The following is a 16694-nucleotide window of genomic DNA, read 5'->3' as shown; positions in this document are numbered from 1 at the left end:
ATGCCTGCCCCCCCCCCCCAAAAACAAACAAACAAACCCCAAAAAACCCAAAACAAACAAATCAAAAAACCAAAGAAAAGCAGGTTTCTGTGAGCCTAGTTGAACAATCTTCTCCTGAGTTTTGCTTGCTGGCTGGTGGCTACTTCCATTCAACATGTTAAATCTTCCTTTGATTTGGATATACAAATATCAGGCTATGCATGGGAGGGAGGGAAGGGGTCATTCCTTTCTTAGTTACCTGTTGTGGTTGATAGCTTTTTAAGTCAACATCTGTTTTCATTCTGTGGTGTGTAGAAGGGTCTTCTGTAAGCTACTGGTATAATTTTGCATGTCATTCTGTGTCTGCTTATGTTGTAATATTGCTGCCCCTGTTGGTCACAGATAAGCTTGCTTTCTGTTTCTGGTTAACTGGCTTCCTAGCGTTAGCCATGCTTGCTCACTGATAGCGTCTATCAGCCTGGGGCTGACTGTCACGTGTGGACTTACTCCCTGGTGACACCTGCCAGGCTGTGTGGGAGAGGATCTTCTGCAAAGACCTTCAGAAGGAGCACAGAGACATGAATTGGCAGGTAGCCCACCCAGCACTCCCAATGTGGTTAGGGTGACACGGGGGGGGCAAGGAAACCAACATACTGCCCCAGAGAAACTTGCCCATGGAAGGCAGAGACAATCGACCACTGCCTGTGATACTGTCCATATGCCAAAGGGGTGTGGAGGAAAGTGTTTATACTCCTCAAGAAGATGCTGATAGGGAACAAAGTCCTAACCAGAGAAGTAGTGCTGTTTGGGCAGCTGTCCAAGGAGCAGGGGACCCCAGCAGCCCGCTTTGACCGGTTCATCTGCTTCAGAAATGCTGTGTGGAAGTCCAGGAGCCTGCTCATGTACAAGCACACAAACCTCTCAATAGAGGCCGGTGCCAAAATGGGTTTTAAATGATGCAGGGGTACTACAAGAAAGCAGGAGGAGATGCCATACATCGTATGGAGGAGGATGAACTGGCACAGACTCTACAGGGGTGGGACCCCTGAAAAGAGTGATGATGAGGATGATGACAGCAGCAGCAGAGTTGATGAGAAAAGATGGTGACAGCAATGACCGAACGGACTAGGAAATAGAGAAGGGGAAGGGGGCTAGGGGCGAGTTAGTGTTACTGTGGTGGGCAAGGGTCTGGTTTCTGTTTAAAGATCACAAATTCTCTGATAAATCCAAAATTCTCTGATTTAAAAACCCTAAAATCTCTGCTTTTCCATGATTAAAATGAAATGCCACTATATATAAATAAGTTGAACACAATGTTTTATTGATATTTACAGTTTTTTAAAGCAATTTGAAAACCTACCAATGCCTCAATCATCATAGTAACATACATTCTAAATGCCTATATATTTTGGTGTTTGATTTTTTTATCATAGAAAATCAGAGCTCCTGCTACTTCATTTGCTCACCAGGGCACGGGGTCCAAAAAAAAAAAATTTTTTTTATTTCAGGTTGTCTTAACACCCAGTGTTTCCTTACTTGGTTCAGCTTTTAAAAACGTATCTTGGCTGAAAAATACAACTTGTAATAGAGATTTCTGTTTAACATTAACATTAATTCTGAAGCTAATGATGCCTACTCTAAGATGCACTTTCCTCTGAACTGTTAATTAAGCTAACTAATAACCTAACATTTGTCTCGACCTTTTCAAGCAGGCTCTCTTTCTTAGTCTCTCCACACCTTTCCCTTCCATTTATTGCTCTTTTTACCTTTTTCAGGTCCACTGCTTTTCTCTTTACCTGATTAACGGTGCCCTTATTTTATGCTGTATAACCCATTGCCTGTGGCATTTTGAACTGTTTATTTACAACCCTCCACATATTAATAAAAATAAGAGTCTATGAAATTGAAATAAAACAAATAAAAACAACTTGCTTTAAATAACTTAAAAAACTCCATGCTTGTCCTTAAGCCTTCTTATAATGGTTCATTTTCTTGGGATGAAACTATCCATAAAACTGGCAGTAAACAACGGTTGAAATCTTTAAAGTTTTAAATACTAGCTTGATTTCAGTATGTAGCTGGTAACCATCTGTGTTGCAGCTCTATTCCTTTACTTCTTAATAGACTTTAGTTTACCAATGCAAAAAGCCTTTTGCTTTGTAAACTAAGGTCCAAGAGAAGTTAGAGGTTTTTTTGGAAAACTAAATCATTGATTTATGTATGTCAGCTATTACCTTCACTCATTTGGGACTATGTCTTTACACAGGATGTTTATCGCTGACTAGAGAAATCCACTGTCCTGGGTTAGGCACTTATAGAATCTGTATACTATGTGTTTGGAGACGGGTAGTTAGCAAACATGCCTTCTGCCTATAATATGCTTGTGGAGAATTGAGTGCCTGCAGATGGGATCCGGAAAGGCGAGAATGCTGAGTGGGAATTCATCTAAGTTAGTGCAAAATAGGAAGGAAAGAATTGTGGCTGAATAGCACCTTTGTGGGATGTAGTTTCCCCCTGCAGTGGAGAGTAAGGTGCCTGTTTCTGGTTGCGATGAATAGCCCAGAACCCTCTTCTGGTGTTATGGCAGGTGTAGGCATCTCTCTCAAAAAAACCACTGAGTATGGTGGTAGTGATGTCCCTCTTACCACACTATCTCTGTGGTTGAAACACTCACCCAAGATGTGGGATGGTCAGGTTTTTCTGCTTAAGTGGATTTGAATTTATAATCCCTCCTCTCCAGATAGTGCTGTAACCCACCCAAATGTCGGGTGGTCAGGAGACTGCTCTCTCAAATCCTCCTAGTGACTCTATTCCACTTTGCATGAAATAATTAAATAGTGTTTGGGTGGGATGGGGGGAGTGCTGAAGTATAAATTCATTGAAGTTTGGACTGGAACCTAGCTCTTCACCCAATCCCAGCTAAGAGCCTTAATTATCAGGCTATAGCTTGGACATGGTTGCATTTTCTTCTCTCTGGACTTCTGAATAAGTAGGTGCCTAGAGAACTTTACTGTCAGCAGTATAGGTGCTTGTAGACTTTAGGCACCTCTAGGATTAGACAGTAATTAATTGGAGGCATTGGGGATTTCCATGTTGGACTGAAGGCCACTTACGTGGCACTTAACTGTCTAGTTCTGTAGGTATAGGTCTAATTCCTAATTACTTCAATGGGAGTTAAGTGGCTACCTGTCAATTTGTGCCTTTGCAAATCCTCCCCTACAGCTTCTGTCCAGGGCAGCATATCCTTTAATGGTCATATTCATATTCATTATTATGAATGTTTCCTGCATTAATGCCTTGATCATGCCTCTTGGTGATTTGCAGTCTGAAAAGCCAATAAAAGGTTAATATACATTGCAGAAATTAAAACCAGCTATAGAGGGAACAGCTACTGTGCAGATGGAACAGAAATGATGGTGTGGAATAATTTGACATGTCAAAGGTTTTAATCCATTGTTGTTATTTCAAAAAAATACTTTCTTTGGATCCCATAGCAACAATCTAAAATGAAATAGAGTATCTGGCAACTGATGTGAAAAGTGAATCTTTTTAAAATAGTAGTTATTAAAAATAATTAGCACGAGGGAGGTAAATCTCTTGAAGATGAACTGAAAAGAACAATACACCCTAGAATTAAGTATTCCCAGCTAGAAGTGACCAGCTGACCTAATGCAGCTTGGTAAATCAAAAACTGGGGCTCCAAAAAACGAATTATCATTTCATTTAGCACTATTTTTAAACAGTCTGGTGTGCTACAGAAAGGTTATTTGATTCTTATAATAATAGGTAATATCTCTCAATCTTGCATTCAGATTGCATTTTATTTTGTTTAATTAGTTTCCCTCACTCCATTCCTTTCTCCACTTTTTTTCTGATTTCTACACTGAAGAACAAATAATCTTTTGAGATCTATATCTAGTGCTATTTCTCAGCTCATCAGCACAAGACTATATTGTTCCAGGAGGAAAAGAGAGTAGTCTTGGTATTTCAAGACTCCTGATGACACATTTATCACTTACGCTGAACAAAGATTGGGAGGTGGTGCAAGTGCTATGGCATCCTCACACTTGCAATTTGGACGTACAAGAGGAACTAATTAACAGGGAGCAGAGACTGAAACCAGAGGGCAGATGGCATACAGGAGCTGATCGTATGCGCACAATTATCATGTAGGATAAAATTAAACTGGGGCAACTTAACTCCTTTCCAGTTACTTGTCCTTTTGTGTGAGACTTTGGACCTTTTTGATGGCATTTAGGGTCTTTGCTGCTGCTGCTACTTGGTTCTCTAGCAGCACTGTTCTCACCCATCACCTATCTGGAGACCAAGCCATGGTCCTCTGAGTGTTGTCTCCATTTATGCAAGCAATTATAATTTATAATTTTGATATTGCTACTCCAACCCATATCCTCTGTATTTTTTTTTTGTAAAATGAACATTGCCAGAATCATAGTAAGGATGTCAAGAATAATCTAATCCAGTGGTGGTTGACCTTTTTGGAGGTGGGCCATTCTATTAATCAGCCACCGATTCCTCTAGTGCCTTTGAATCTTGGCACCACTGGATGTGATTTTTGGCAGCATCTACCCCTGCAGCTTGTGTGGGGCCAAACCCTCAAGCCAGCACAGAACCACCCCACTTTCTTCTCTCCCCCAAACTCCTATCCCCTTCTCAGTTGCCACTCCAGTCTCTTTTGCCCTCCCCAGTCTGTTGTGTGCCTAACACATTGAATACCTGTGTCACTTGTGGTATGCTTACTGTGGGTTGGAAACCACAAATCTAGTCCGATGCAGAATTTTTTTGTTTTTCAACTATCCCAGTTAGATTCCTCCAAACTCTTGTTGGAAACTTTGGTGTAACTTCTATAGGCTGCTGCTTCCATCTTCCCACTGTTAGTTAAGAAGTCTTTCTTGGGATTTGTTTCAGTTTCAGTTTAAACCCATTGCAACACATCTGCTGACTAGGGTTTTTCTATTTCTGCTCGCTTGCTGATTTCTCCTGCCCACTCCCCCCCCCCCAATTATTTTAAAACTATCACATGCTCATTTAATCTCCTCTTCAACAGATTTTAAACACAAGTAGTTCTGTAGCCTTTTCTTCCCATGACTTGCTTTCTAACCCTTTTATCATCTTTGTTGATCTACACTACATCCTTTTCACCCTCTCCAGTTCCTCTGCATCCTTTTTATAATGCAGTGCCCCAAACTGGATACAACTGAGGCACCAAGTAGACCCCTTCCATGGGGAAGACAACAGTCCACATGAAATCAGTCCTGAGCAGGTGAAGGTACTCTTGGAACATTTGGACATGTTCAAGTCTGATGGGCCAGTTGACCTGCATCCAAGAGTCCTGAAAATACTGGTTGAGCTCAAAGCAGGACCTCTGGCGAATCTGTTTGACGAGCTGTTGAACTCGGGAGTGGTCCCGAATGACTGGAAGAGGGCTAATGTGGTACCCACCCTTCAGAAAAGGAAGAGGGACGACCCTGCAAACTACAGACTTATCAGTCTGACCTTGGTCCTGGGAAAAATCTTTGAAAGAATTGCCAAGCTTGTAATTGGTGCGGTATCAACCACAAGCTTGTAATTGGTGCAGTATTAAGAAGCAGCCAGCTGAATCAGCAACTTCTTTTTTTGTGGGACTTCTTGTGTTTTCTCCAAGTGAGCATATGCTTCTCACCTCTTTGAATAGCAGTGTGTGGACTGTTTGTTCACTGCATGCTTTTGCATTCCCAGAGAATAAGTGCAGCAATCATTCTTTAGTTACCTTTAAACAAAAGGACCATGTCCCCAACATTTTATTGACATTTTTTCCTTTCCGTTGTGATTTAACTTCCTCACCAAGTTTCCTTTCCACATGTAATTGTTATTTTAACTTACTGGTGCTGAGCAGAATCTTGAAACCAAGATAGCAAATTCAAAGCCTTCATATATTAAATTCTGTTCAGTTTGTGACAGACTCATTTGCCTTAAAGAGCATTGCAAAAAAGCCTTTTTTTTTTTTTTCTTGGTGAGAGCCACATGTACGATGGCTATTCAGTTTGTTACTCTCTGACTAGAACAAGAAAATCCAGGGATAGTTTATTGAGATTGTACCTAGTTGACCAATCAATGAGAGGAACTTCAGTCTTTGGAAAATGGTCATTGACTTCCAAGATGAGACCTCTAGGTTCTAATCCCAGCCTCTGGCACCTGAAACCTAACACTGTTACCAGAAAAAGTTTGCCTCTGCTCTGTTGGGCAAAGACCAGACATTGCCAGTAACTGCTCGTCTACTATGCTGGCAGCGAAGACTTCCACACCAAGGCTAGGGAGACTGGCATGTCAGGCTTAAAGTGATTCCCCACATGGATCTTCTCATTAGATGCTGAAATCTTCATGCTTCTCTCCAGTTTGGAGCACTGAAATCACCTGTGTGACGGGCAAGTAATCTTGACTCAGTAGTGAAGAGACGGATGTTCTTGGTGCTGTTCCCAGCAGCTGTCCAAGCTGTTAGGTTTAGGCACCAACAGCAAACATGAACTGTGCTGGTGACCTGAAGTCAAAAAGTTGCTGTGTGTATGGAACGGGACAAATGGTATTAGACTCAGCCTTGCTAGACATCTGATCTCCTGTTGTGGTGATGTCACCACAAAAGGAAAACCTACTTAGTATGGCACCTTTCTCCATCACAGAAAGTAGATCTTTGCACTGAATGTAACAAAGACTTAGTCACCAGTATCACTTTGGCTACAAAGCAACCAGCTAAGAAGATGAGGCATTCATGTTTAGCTCTGTTTGTAGACAATTATATGATTTAAGATAAGTCCATCAAGAATGTACTGTCATACTTCACCAGCTAAACCAGCTTAAGCTTCTTTGTGAATTGCAGAGAGAGACATTCATTATGATGAACCTTTCCCATACTCAGTTGACTCCAGGTTTTCCTTGGGAAGATACAGTTCTGCTAGATTTTCTTCTTGCCAGCATCAAAATGAACACATCAAGAAAGAAATGATGTGGAAGCTGTGGGTAAGAACCCACTTTAAACTTCTGAGCCACATGACAGCATGCACATGTGACACTGCCAGCCAGACTTCACTTGGTGAGATCTCTATCGCTTCTCAAGATAGCTGATAAATGTGCACATAGTAATTCCAGGTTACTGTCATTACTAGTTTTGGTCATCAGACCATAAGAACATTCAGAGAAATGGTTCGTTTTTCTATGGCCCTGATACACTGGTGATGCATGACTGTGCATGAATGGATTGGGGAGAACATGGGGATCACATGCAGGGACTTGGCTTCAAAAGGATATGACCCTATGCATAAATGTTCAAGAACTACAATTAATAAGGATTGCTGTGGAAGCTAACCTAGCTAATAGAAAGAATTCCTCCATGCAAATTCTTGCAGACAAAGTTTTTCAATGTATTATAAATCCTTATGTTTGCTTCTCTCCCATTTGCCAATTATCAGTGAAATTATGGGAATGCTGCCAACATGGGGAAACCTGAGTAACTGTCTTGCAGGAACTAGTAATCTAGAAATCATAAATGTTTTTAGAGGAGCTCAGTATCATGCCAAGATTTTGCCACTGGGGAAATCCATACTACACTCATTCCTACCACAGAAAAATGTCCAAGCTCCATCTTGTCCAAGACTGTTCTGGTTCCCAGATGTACTGGGACTCTCCTCTTATTCAGCTTTCAGTTGCATTCTCAAACTGTCCATGTATAACGTCATAAAACTAGGTGCAAATATTGTATTCAGGCCTGCCACTTTTGTGCCTGACAGCGTGGATATCAGCTGTTTGAGTCCTGCGTCCTAATTGCAGGAATAAGAAATGCAGTTGCTTTCTACAATGAAAAAATATGTACCCAGGGGAAGAAATATCAATTTGGGCAGCCCTTTGTAACCAAGATGCTTTGGTAGATCACGGATCATAAGCAAATTTGGTGGATCACAAATCACAAATTATAAGCAAAGCCCTGTAGACAAACTCCATCTGCTGCTGTAAGTTTCACCTGTAAGGGGCAAGCTATTTTCCTCTTACAAGATAATATCTAAACAGAGTGTGCAGTCTATTTTGGGTCTTATCTAGTTGTTGGTCTGCCTCTGCCTTCAAACATTAAGAATCATCTTACTGCCTCCAAAGAAAGTATCTCCAGATTTGTGATGTGCAAGGCAGCAAGGTAGAACATGTTCCATACTGTTAAGAGCTCTATCCTTGATCTGGCCACAAGCTTAGGTGCCAGGTTTCGTGGGCCCATGTTACAATTGCTAGATACTTGGTGGTAGTAAGGACTCCGCAGCTCCAATCTCATGAATGAGATTATCCTCCAAGAATGGGACCCTTTTCAGAGAGGTCTTTTATGGGGCGTTTGAATTGGCAGAGAAAGAATGGTTTCATCTGTTCTATTCTTAATGCCGTCAAGTGGAGGCATTCAAGGAGAAACGGTACAGAGTGGTTGAACATTTAAATGCTATTTAAATGTTTAAACAACTATTTAAAATGTTGATCTTGCATGTATGAGGTGCATATAACTAGAATAGGAACCAAAATAGAGATGAAGAACCACGGTTTCTAAAAAGTAAGCCATTGCTTTTTATTGTTGCTTTGATTCTGGACAGTACTTCACGTTACATAGCACTGTCACTGTTTAGTGCAGGGTTTTCTAGAACAAATAATGTAATTAAAAATCACACTCCCAACATTTTAGTCCGAAAAGACTTATCTTTCATGGTTTCTCTAGAAAATTAAAATGGAAATATTTCAGCAGTTCAAATAAAAATATTTTTTATTTCTTTTTCCCTAGGTTTGAGTGGCCGTTTCTTTGTCACAACACTTCCTACTATTTACCAGTAAGTCCATGTCCTTTGGGAAACACAGTGGTCTGTTTTTAGATGACTGCAAAAATCATGTAGAGCCAGCGAACAGATGAAATTTAAAATGAATCCTTACCTACTGTTCTTGATAGCCACTGCCTGTTGAACGTAGTTCTGGCATATTGTATGTTGCACAACATACTTCCCTCCTTCCTTTTCCCAGAATGTTGGCTATCAGAATGGGTAAGGACATCAAAGCTTGTTTAACTTCCTTCTGTTAATGCTGCTTAGAATGTCGTGGTTGGAGGTAGATGCAAATATGGGTAATCCTAGGATGGCCAGTTTTTTCTAATGCTTGGGATTGACACTGGCTGTTTACAACTATATCTTTTAAAAATGTCAACGAATACACTTGAACTTAATCTTCATTCCAAGGCAAAATACAAAATAGTCTTTTTCAATATATATAGGTAACATTTTATCCTCAAACAGTTTGGGGAGGGGTGTGTTTTAGTCTAAACATAGTATTTAGTAGCATTTGTAACAATTGACATCATAGTTAAGTTTTCCTCTGTCCTCTTTCCTGGATAATTTTAACTTTTAGTTGAAGTTTTGCAGTGTCCATATTGGCCCAAGGCAAAAATTTTCCAAAATTAATTTTATTGTAATTTAGATAATCTGGAAAAATTTGCTTGACCAGGAAGAATTGCCCACTTAAAATTTATAAATAGATATAAACAGGCCAGAATATAAGTGGGGTTTCATCGCAGCAAGTCACACTGCATATACTTTTACTGGATTTTGTAAAATTGGACAGCTTTTTAAATGTGTAGGCCTCTTAATATAAATGGGCATGTTGGCCAGCTCTCCCTGAGGCTGCAAAGTTTTATGTTCTCTCTATCTGTGTTAAACCATAATTGAAAGTAGAATGGACATAAATAGACTAACTTTGACGTTAATTAATGCCTTTGACTAAATAGTTTCAACTGTTCTAATGCAGATGAATTTGTCTCTTGGAGTTGTTTTCCCAAGAAAAATAGTTTCACTAACTTGCCCTGGTTAGACTACCCATAGGACAAAATAATCTGCAACAATTCAGGGGGGGAATATATAAGCTGTGTTTGCTCAGTTATCCTTTCTTCCATTATTGTTTAAAAAATGTTGAATGTGTAGTTCTAGTAATACTTCACACAGACTGTTAGAGTAAAGTAACTTTTACAGCTGCCCTTTCCCCTCCTCCCCAAGGAAACAGAGAATATTGTGGGTTGTGTGTGTGTGTTTGTTTGTTTGTTTGTTTGTTTTTAAATAAGATTTTGTTCCCAATTTTTAGGCTTTTGAGAAGACTCCAGCAACAACTGGAGTGAGAGTGTGTATGCATGGGTAAATCTGTTTAGAAATAAGTTGGGATTTGTTTTTTAAGTCATCACTCCCAGTAGATTGTGACGTTAATGCAGTGAGCTGAAACCTGCTATCGCAGGGGTGGCCAACCTGCAGCTCCAGAGCTACGTGTGGCTCTTCAGAAGTTAAAATGCATCTCCTTGAATCTTTGCACAAGCACATGACATGACATAACAGATATGGAGCTGGTCACTGTGGGCTTGTGCAAAGATTCAAGGAGACGTATATTAATTTCTGAAGAGCTGCAGGTTGGCCACCCAGATAGAGTATTTCTTAAGTGACATAAAAATAGTAAATGATGCATGTTACAGCAATAGCTTGCCTTAAGTAACATTAGAGAAATCACCATGTATTTGTTTGCAGTGCAAAGGATGGAGTATTTCGCAGGTACCGTGGCTCAAGAACATCAGAAGACCTTCAAGGCTATATTCTGGAGAGAAAATGGGAGGCTGTAGAACCTGTAGCAGCATGGAAATCCCCTTCTTCTATAATGTAATTACAGTGCTACTTTAAACTCTTTTCAGTTCCCTAAATGTTCATAAAGGGGCCCGATTGATAGCGTTTAAGTCCTGAAGACCTTTGTTCTTGTATGTGCATAGTACTGGGGGAAGCAGTATAAACCTTCACAAACTACCCTACTGAGTATCTCAACTCTACCTTGGAGTGATAGAAATTTATTCACCCTGCCTGCTCAGTCCTTAATATTTCTTCTGAGATGTGAATATTAAATATATAGAAAGGTCTTTAAAGATAAATGATATATTAGCCAGCAGCGAGGGTTCTGATTTCCATAGTGTGCTAGAATGAAACTCTTATGTCAATCATGGACTGATCATCACATAACATCTGGTCCACTTGTACTGGTTAAAGTATCTTTTATTTAGGTGATGGGCTACTATTTTAAATGGTCTTTTCCATTGCTGAATCAGAGGAGATGAAACTTAAAGTTGGCACAATGTATTTTGCTCTACTCTGCTTTATTTACGCAGGGTTTATTTTCTATTGAGTGAAAACCTCACTTAAATTGTTAGTGATGAAATAAAGAGTGTCTCTTTAGCTGCATATGAGGCTTAGGAAATGTGGAAGGTTTGCATAAACCCCTGTGCTCCGTGGGCAAATTTGAAGGGCTACAGGAATTCTAGAAGTAGAAAGAGCCCCTTTTTTTCAAATGCATGGGGGAGTTTGAAGCTGAGCTGGTGATTGGTTTAAGATCATGTATATCCTTCTTAGACGTTGTGAGGGGGCAACAGTGGTTGTTTTAGCCTAATGAAAGTAGTAGCTTCTGGATAGCTGCTGTGTAGAACTGTTCTTAAGTTTTTTCAGTCTGCTTCAGTTTCTTCCCCAAAACCTTTGTTGTATTGACTTGCACAGATATGATTGTTCTTGGGTGTAGTGGAGGAGGGACACATTTAATTCATTGTTTACAGATATACTACAGGATTTTCTGCTGGATGATGTGAAAGGCTGGATATGAAAGAAGTTGGGAGAGATGGATGTAAAACACCTTTCAGTGTCACATGTCTATGTTTTGATCTTACCTGGAATATGTTTGTTTATTTCTTAGGATGAATGGAATGGCAGGACTTTTTCGCTTGTCTGGATGGATCAGGGTAAGGAACACTATCCACTCAAACAGGGCCTGAGTATTTTCAGATATTTAAATATGTTAAACTCATTGACAGTCTTATTTGATTTGTACTTTTTTGTAGTGATCAGCTGATGTCCTTGATACTTATTTTTCTGTGGCCTTGCAACTCGTGGCAGAAACTACATGGGACTAAGATTGTTTTCCAAAAAGTTTTTAGATAAGACTGATTAAATTCTAAAGGTGTTAACTGTTTAACAATATTGTTCAGCAGTTTTAACAGAATAAGCCATTATCAAATAAATACAGTGCTGGCTCTGGGAGTTGTTATAGGTCACACATAACCATATCAGGATCTATTTTCCATTCATTAAGTTGCCACCACATGTGGCAGGTTATTACCCTCTTAATCTTTATAGCCAATGGTTCTTGATCTAGGGGTCTGTAAGATTATAATACGATTTGGTTCTAAATTGCGCTAGGTAAATTTAAAATGAATACGGTTGTGTCAAAAGAATGGGAAAAGTCAACAGCTGTGACTTTTATAAGTATACCTTCTCTCATGAAAAACAAAACTAAGAAGGATGAATGGAGTAGTGCAAGTATGTCCAATTCATTTTTTGTGAAATTCATTGAAACTGGAACTTTTCCTCCTTAGGCAAGCAAGCAAAAAATACTGTATATGTTTTGAAAGTTCACAAACACATGAAAACCCTTTTCTACTGAGAATGTCAGCTTACTAATATCCAGTCAAGCATTGCAATGACTTTTCAGAAGTATGGCAAAAATTTGTGAGAGTCAGGCTAATAGTATTGACATTTTCATTTTTTTCCCTTTTTAATTTATTTTAACAAACGTAAAAAAAAGGAAAAAAGGGTTTGTGCTAGCTATATTGCCATGCTGTTGGAGGGCTAGTACTAATTTGCAATATAGTGAGAAGAAATTGGCAGGATTGAATCTGGTTTAGGAATCTGAAATGCAGTATTTCTTCACTTTCAGTTTTGTAATTTTCTTAAGTTTCTGTGTTGCTTTGCAATCCTAACTATATCTACATTGAATGTTTTGTTTACGAGTGTCTAAAGCGACGTGAATACAGATCACCAGGACTGAATCTGTATATAGGGGGTTGGTCTCCTTTGTCATTGGAAGGATCTTGTTAGTGCTCTACCCCTACTCAAAGGAAAACTATTGTATGCCAAAACTCATATTAGTATCATTATATCTCTACATACAGAGTTTGAGATGTTGTCTTTTCATATTTCTGTAAGAAAAGATAAGGCTCAAGCTTAAAATCCTTTTTCTCGTATATACTGGAATGTTCATTCTTGTAACCACTTAATTTTTTCCAGTCTAACTGTGAGCCATTTCAAACACACTGGCTGTCCCATACTGCATCCTCTCCAATGGATAATGACACCTTAAAAAAAAAAAGCGATCAGAAGCAAGACCCGTCTATTAAATGTGGTTTCAGTCAGAGGAAACACTTTCATAGTTCAGAAGTGCGCAGCCTTCTTGAAGATAATTTCTATACTGGGCAATCCTCAGTTTTTCAGTTGATCTGTTATTTGTCATATCTTGCATATAACTCCCTTTACTGTGTGTTTGCTTAATTCATTGTCTTGGTGGTATTAACATTAAATGCATTATTTATCCGCCTCTATTCCTAGCCTTTCCGTTATTGTGAGCATTCTGCTTTCTGTTTATTGCATTTGATCCCTTGTTAATATTTCATCTGTATCTTTCATCACTTTACTCATGTACCTTTCTTACATTTTCATTTATAAAGGTGGGAAGCTGTTCTGACAGAAAAATTAAATGGGTTTGAAGTTGCAGTGGTTTTTAAGGTTGAAATAATTGTTTATAATAGACTTACTTTAGACTACTCTCTTCTTCTAATATCATAAATTGTTTTCCATTGGAGTGTCTAATAGCTGTCTGGCAAGGAAACTTTTTTTTCTGGAGAGTTGGATTACTAAACCCTGCCTTCTTGTAGATATACCAGTTTGAGTAATGGGGTTCTTTGCTTTTGCAGAAGTCTGAAAATTTATTTTTTGGAAAGCTCCTTTAATAAAGACTTTAGTTTAGAAATTATAATGCATTTTACTCCATTGTCAGCTTCTTTTTATTAAGTTCTTTGCAGAACAGCTTGGCTCATTTCAGTATCAGATATGGGCCAAATTCCCAGGAAGAAAGTTTAAAATAAGGTGTGGAATCCAGCCTCTTAACATTTTAAGTTTCCAAAAGTTGGGTTTCAGATATTATGTCTAAGCTAGGATGATGGAGGATATAGAGCTATTTCTTAAGTTCATTCAGAACCCGGAAGTAGTGCAATAGGCCACACTGCTTGGGGTGTAGATGTTTTTACAGGCTCCGTGCTGATGTTTATTTCTATCTGAAGAAATGTTTTCCAGTAGAAAAGTAGCCTGGGAGGTGGACTGTGCAGAGTTGTACAGCAAGCTTTCTAGCCAGGGGGCCCTAGAGGGCTGCTCCAAAGGCCACATCCACCTTTAGGGGAGCTATTAATGGGCAGCCTTCCCTGCCTCAGAAGGGGGCAAGCTGTTAAGTGGCACTTGGCAGCTGTAGAAAAGCAGCAGCTGCCACAGACAGCTGGGGAAGGTCCCCACCCTGGGAGAATGCCCTGTCTCCTGCCATTCAACTGATTGGTGGGGATACTTTCCCATTGTGGGAACCGTAAGGAGTGGGGGGGAAATATTATTTGGGGGCTGACCCCCAACCCTCCCTCCCACATAGCCGTTGTAGGGCTGGTGCACCCTGGTGCTGTACACTGCAGTGGAGGAGTAACTGCATGCTAGGCGATGCTGGGCGGTGCAGGATGGCAGCACCATGGTGCTGCTGCTGCTGTTGCTGGCCACTGAAAAGTATGGGAGGCTAAGTTCCATTAGCCCCGGCCTTCCACCGCAGGTGGGAACCCTCTTTCTTGCCCACAGGAGATTAGCCCCACTCTGTGTTCTTCTCTGGGCTGACCCAGAGGAGTGTGAGAGAAGTGGAGAGCACTGAGTCATGGCCTGGCTCTGGGAACCTTGCCACAGGGGCATGCCACCCTGCCTTACCCTCTGTTGCCCTGGGTTGACTCTGAGCAGCATGGGGCAAGGCGGAGTCATTTTGCTCCGGCGGAAAAGTATTCTATCTTGTTGTGTGCTATCCTGGCTCAGCTGAACAGGGGTGGCAGTTGAAAAGCTGGCACATCTGGGAGCCAGGTGTGCACAGGTTTCCCCCAAATTGGCCTCCTGTCCCCTTCAGCTTTTAATTTGCTGCCCCCATGCTCAACTGAGTGATGGTGGGAGAGAAGGGGAAGCAGTTGCATCTGAAAGCCAGGCTTTCAGGCCCAGCTGGTGTCACACTGGCTTTTCAGTTGCTGCCCCTGCTGCTCAGCTGAAGGGGGTACATGGGGAAGCTAGGATGGGGCGGTGCTCCCAGTGCCTGGGAGCTGAGCAGAAGCAGCAGCATAACAAAGTTTCTGCCTGCATCTCACACCGGGAACTTGGGGATAAGAAGTACATGGGGAACAGATGGCAACTGTTCCTCCTCCCTTTTCTTCCCATCTACAGGAAGGGGCAGGAGCAACTGCCATCCCTACCTTCTGGAGGCTACTGACCCTGATCTTGGGAAGAAACAGGAGCCTTTCCTCTGGCTCCAATATTTCTGGTCCCCAGGAGGAGTTAAGCTGGAGGAAAGTTCGGTCTCCCAGCAGAAACTCTCCCAGGAATGGTTTAACCGTGGTTGGCCAAGTTATTTTTCTCTTGGTGCAGCCATTTTTGCTCTAGAAGGAAAAAGCTGGAACATCTGCACATTTTTGCTTTCTGCTGGGAGGATAACAATTTCTTCTGGTAGAAACTGAATGTCTGTATGGTGCTGTTACATTTGCTTGCAACCGGGGTTGGTTACTATTTGGCTTCTAGGTGGGATTATGAAGTGTTGGTTTCAACCCCTGAAACACCAACCTGTGGCTTGTCCACTTTATAGGCTACCACTAAGGGCCAATGTGGTCCCTATTTTCAAGAAGGGGAGGAAGGAGGATCCAGGCAACTACAGGCTAGTCAGTCTCACCTCCATCCTTGGTAAAGTCTTTGAAAAGATTATTAAGACTCATATGTGAGAGCCCAGCAGGAAAAATTACGCTGAGGGGAAACCAGCACGGGTTTGTAGCAGGTAGATCATGCCCGACTAATCTAGTCTCTTTTTATGATCAGGTGGTCATAAACACCTGGACGCAGGAGTAGGGGTAGATGTCATTTACTTAGACTTCAGGAAGGCCTTTGATACAGTATCCCACCCTATGCTGGTGAACAAATAAAGAAGCTGTGACTTGGATGATTATGCAGTCCGGTGGGTGGCAAATTGGCTAGAGGGTCGTACCCAGAGAGTGGTGGTGGATGTGTCAATATTGACCTGGAAGGACGTGGGCAGTGGGGTCCTGCAGGACTCGGTCCTTGGACCAGTACTCTTGAATGTCTGCATCAGTGACTTGGATGAGGGAGTGAAGTGTACTCTGTCCAAGTTTGAGGATGATACAAAACTGTGGGGAGAAGTGGACACACTGGAGGGCAGGGCACAACTACAGGCAGACCTGGACAGGTTGGACAAATGGGAAGAAAACAACAGAATGCGATTTAACAAGGAGAAATGCAAAGTGCTGCACCTAGGGAGGAAAAATCTCCAGCACACCTACTGCCTAGGAAATGACCTGCTCAGTAGCATGGAAGCGGAAAGGGATCTTGGAGTCCTAGTGGACTCCAAGATGAACATGAGTCATCAGCGTGATGAAGTCATCAGAAAATCTAATTGCACTTTATCATGCATCAGCAGTGTCATGGGGGCACTCGGGTGCCCCGTGCCTAAGTAGGGATTAGGGCCTCTGCTAATTGCCAGGGCAGCTCAGGTGCTGGTTGCTAGAGCAACCA

The 16694-nt window shown here is 41.1% G+C and overlaps 1 protein-coding gene across 1 annotated transcript in view; it reads left to right on the top strand.

Annotated features, from left to right (window-relative positions):
• The window catches only part of TMX4 (thioredoxin related transmembrane protein 4), a gene marked incomplete at its 5' end in the record, with an annotated part of 75138 nt that overhangs the window by 32843 nt on the left and 25601 nt on the right, over positions 1-16694 (top strand). The window contains 3 exons of the mRNA XM_019515884.1: positions 8780-8825; positions 10551-10679; positions 11752-11797. Of these exons, the coding sequence (XP_019371429.1) occupies positions 8780-8825; positions 10551-10679; positions 11752-11797 (221 nt within the window). The remainder of the gene's footprint in view (positions 1-8779; positions 8826-10550; positions 10680-11751; positions 11798-16694) is intronic.

Source organism: Gavialis gangeticus, unplaced genomic scaffold (genome assembly GCF_001723915.1).
Source record: "Gavialis gangeticus isolate Ggan-Ray unplaced genomic scaffold, GavGan_comp1, whole genome shotgun sequence".
Taxonomy (NCBI): Eukaryota; Metazoa; Chordata; order Crocodylia; family Gavialidae; genus Gavialis; species Gavialis gangeticus.
Note: the sequence above shows the minus strand (reverse complement) of the source record. Positions and strands in the feature narration are given on the sequence as shown.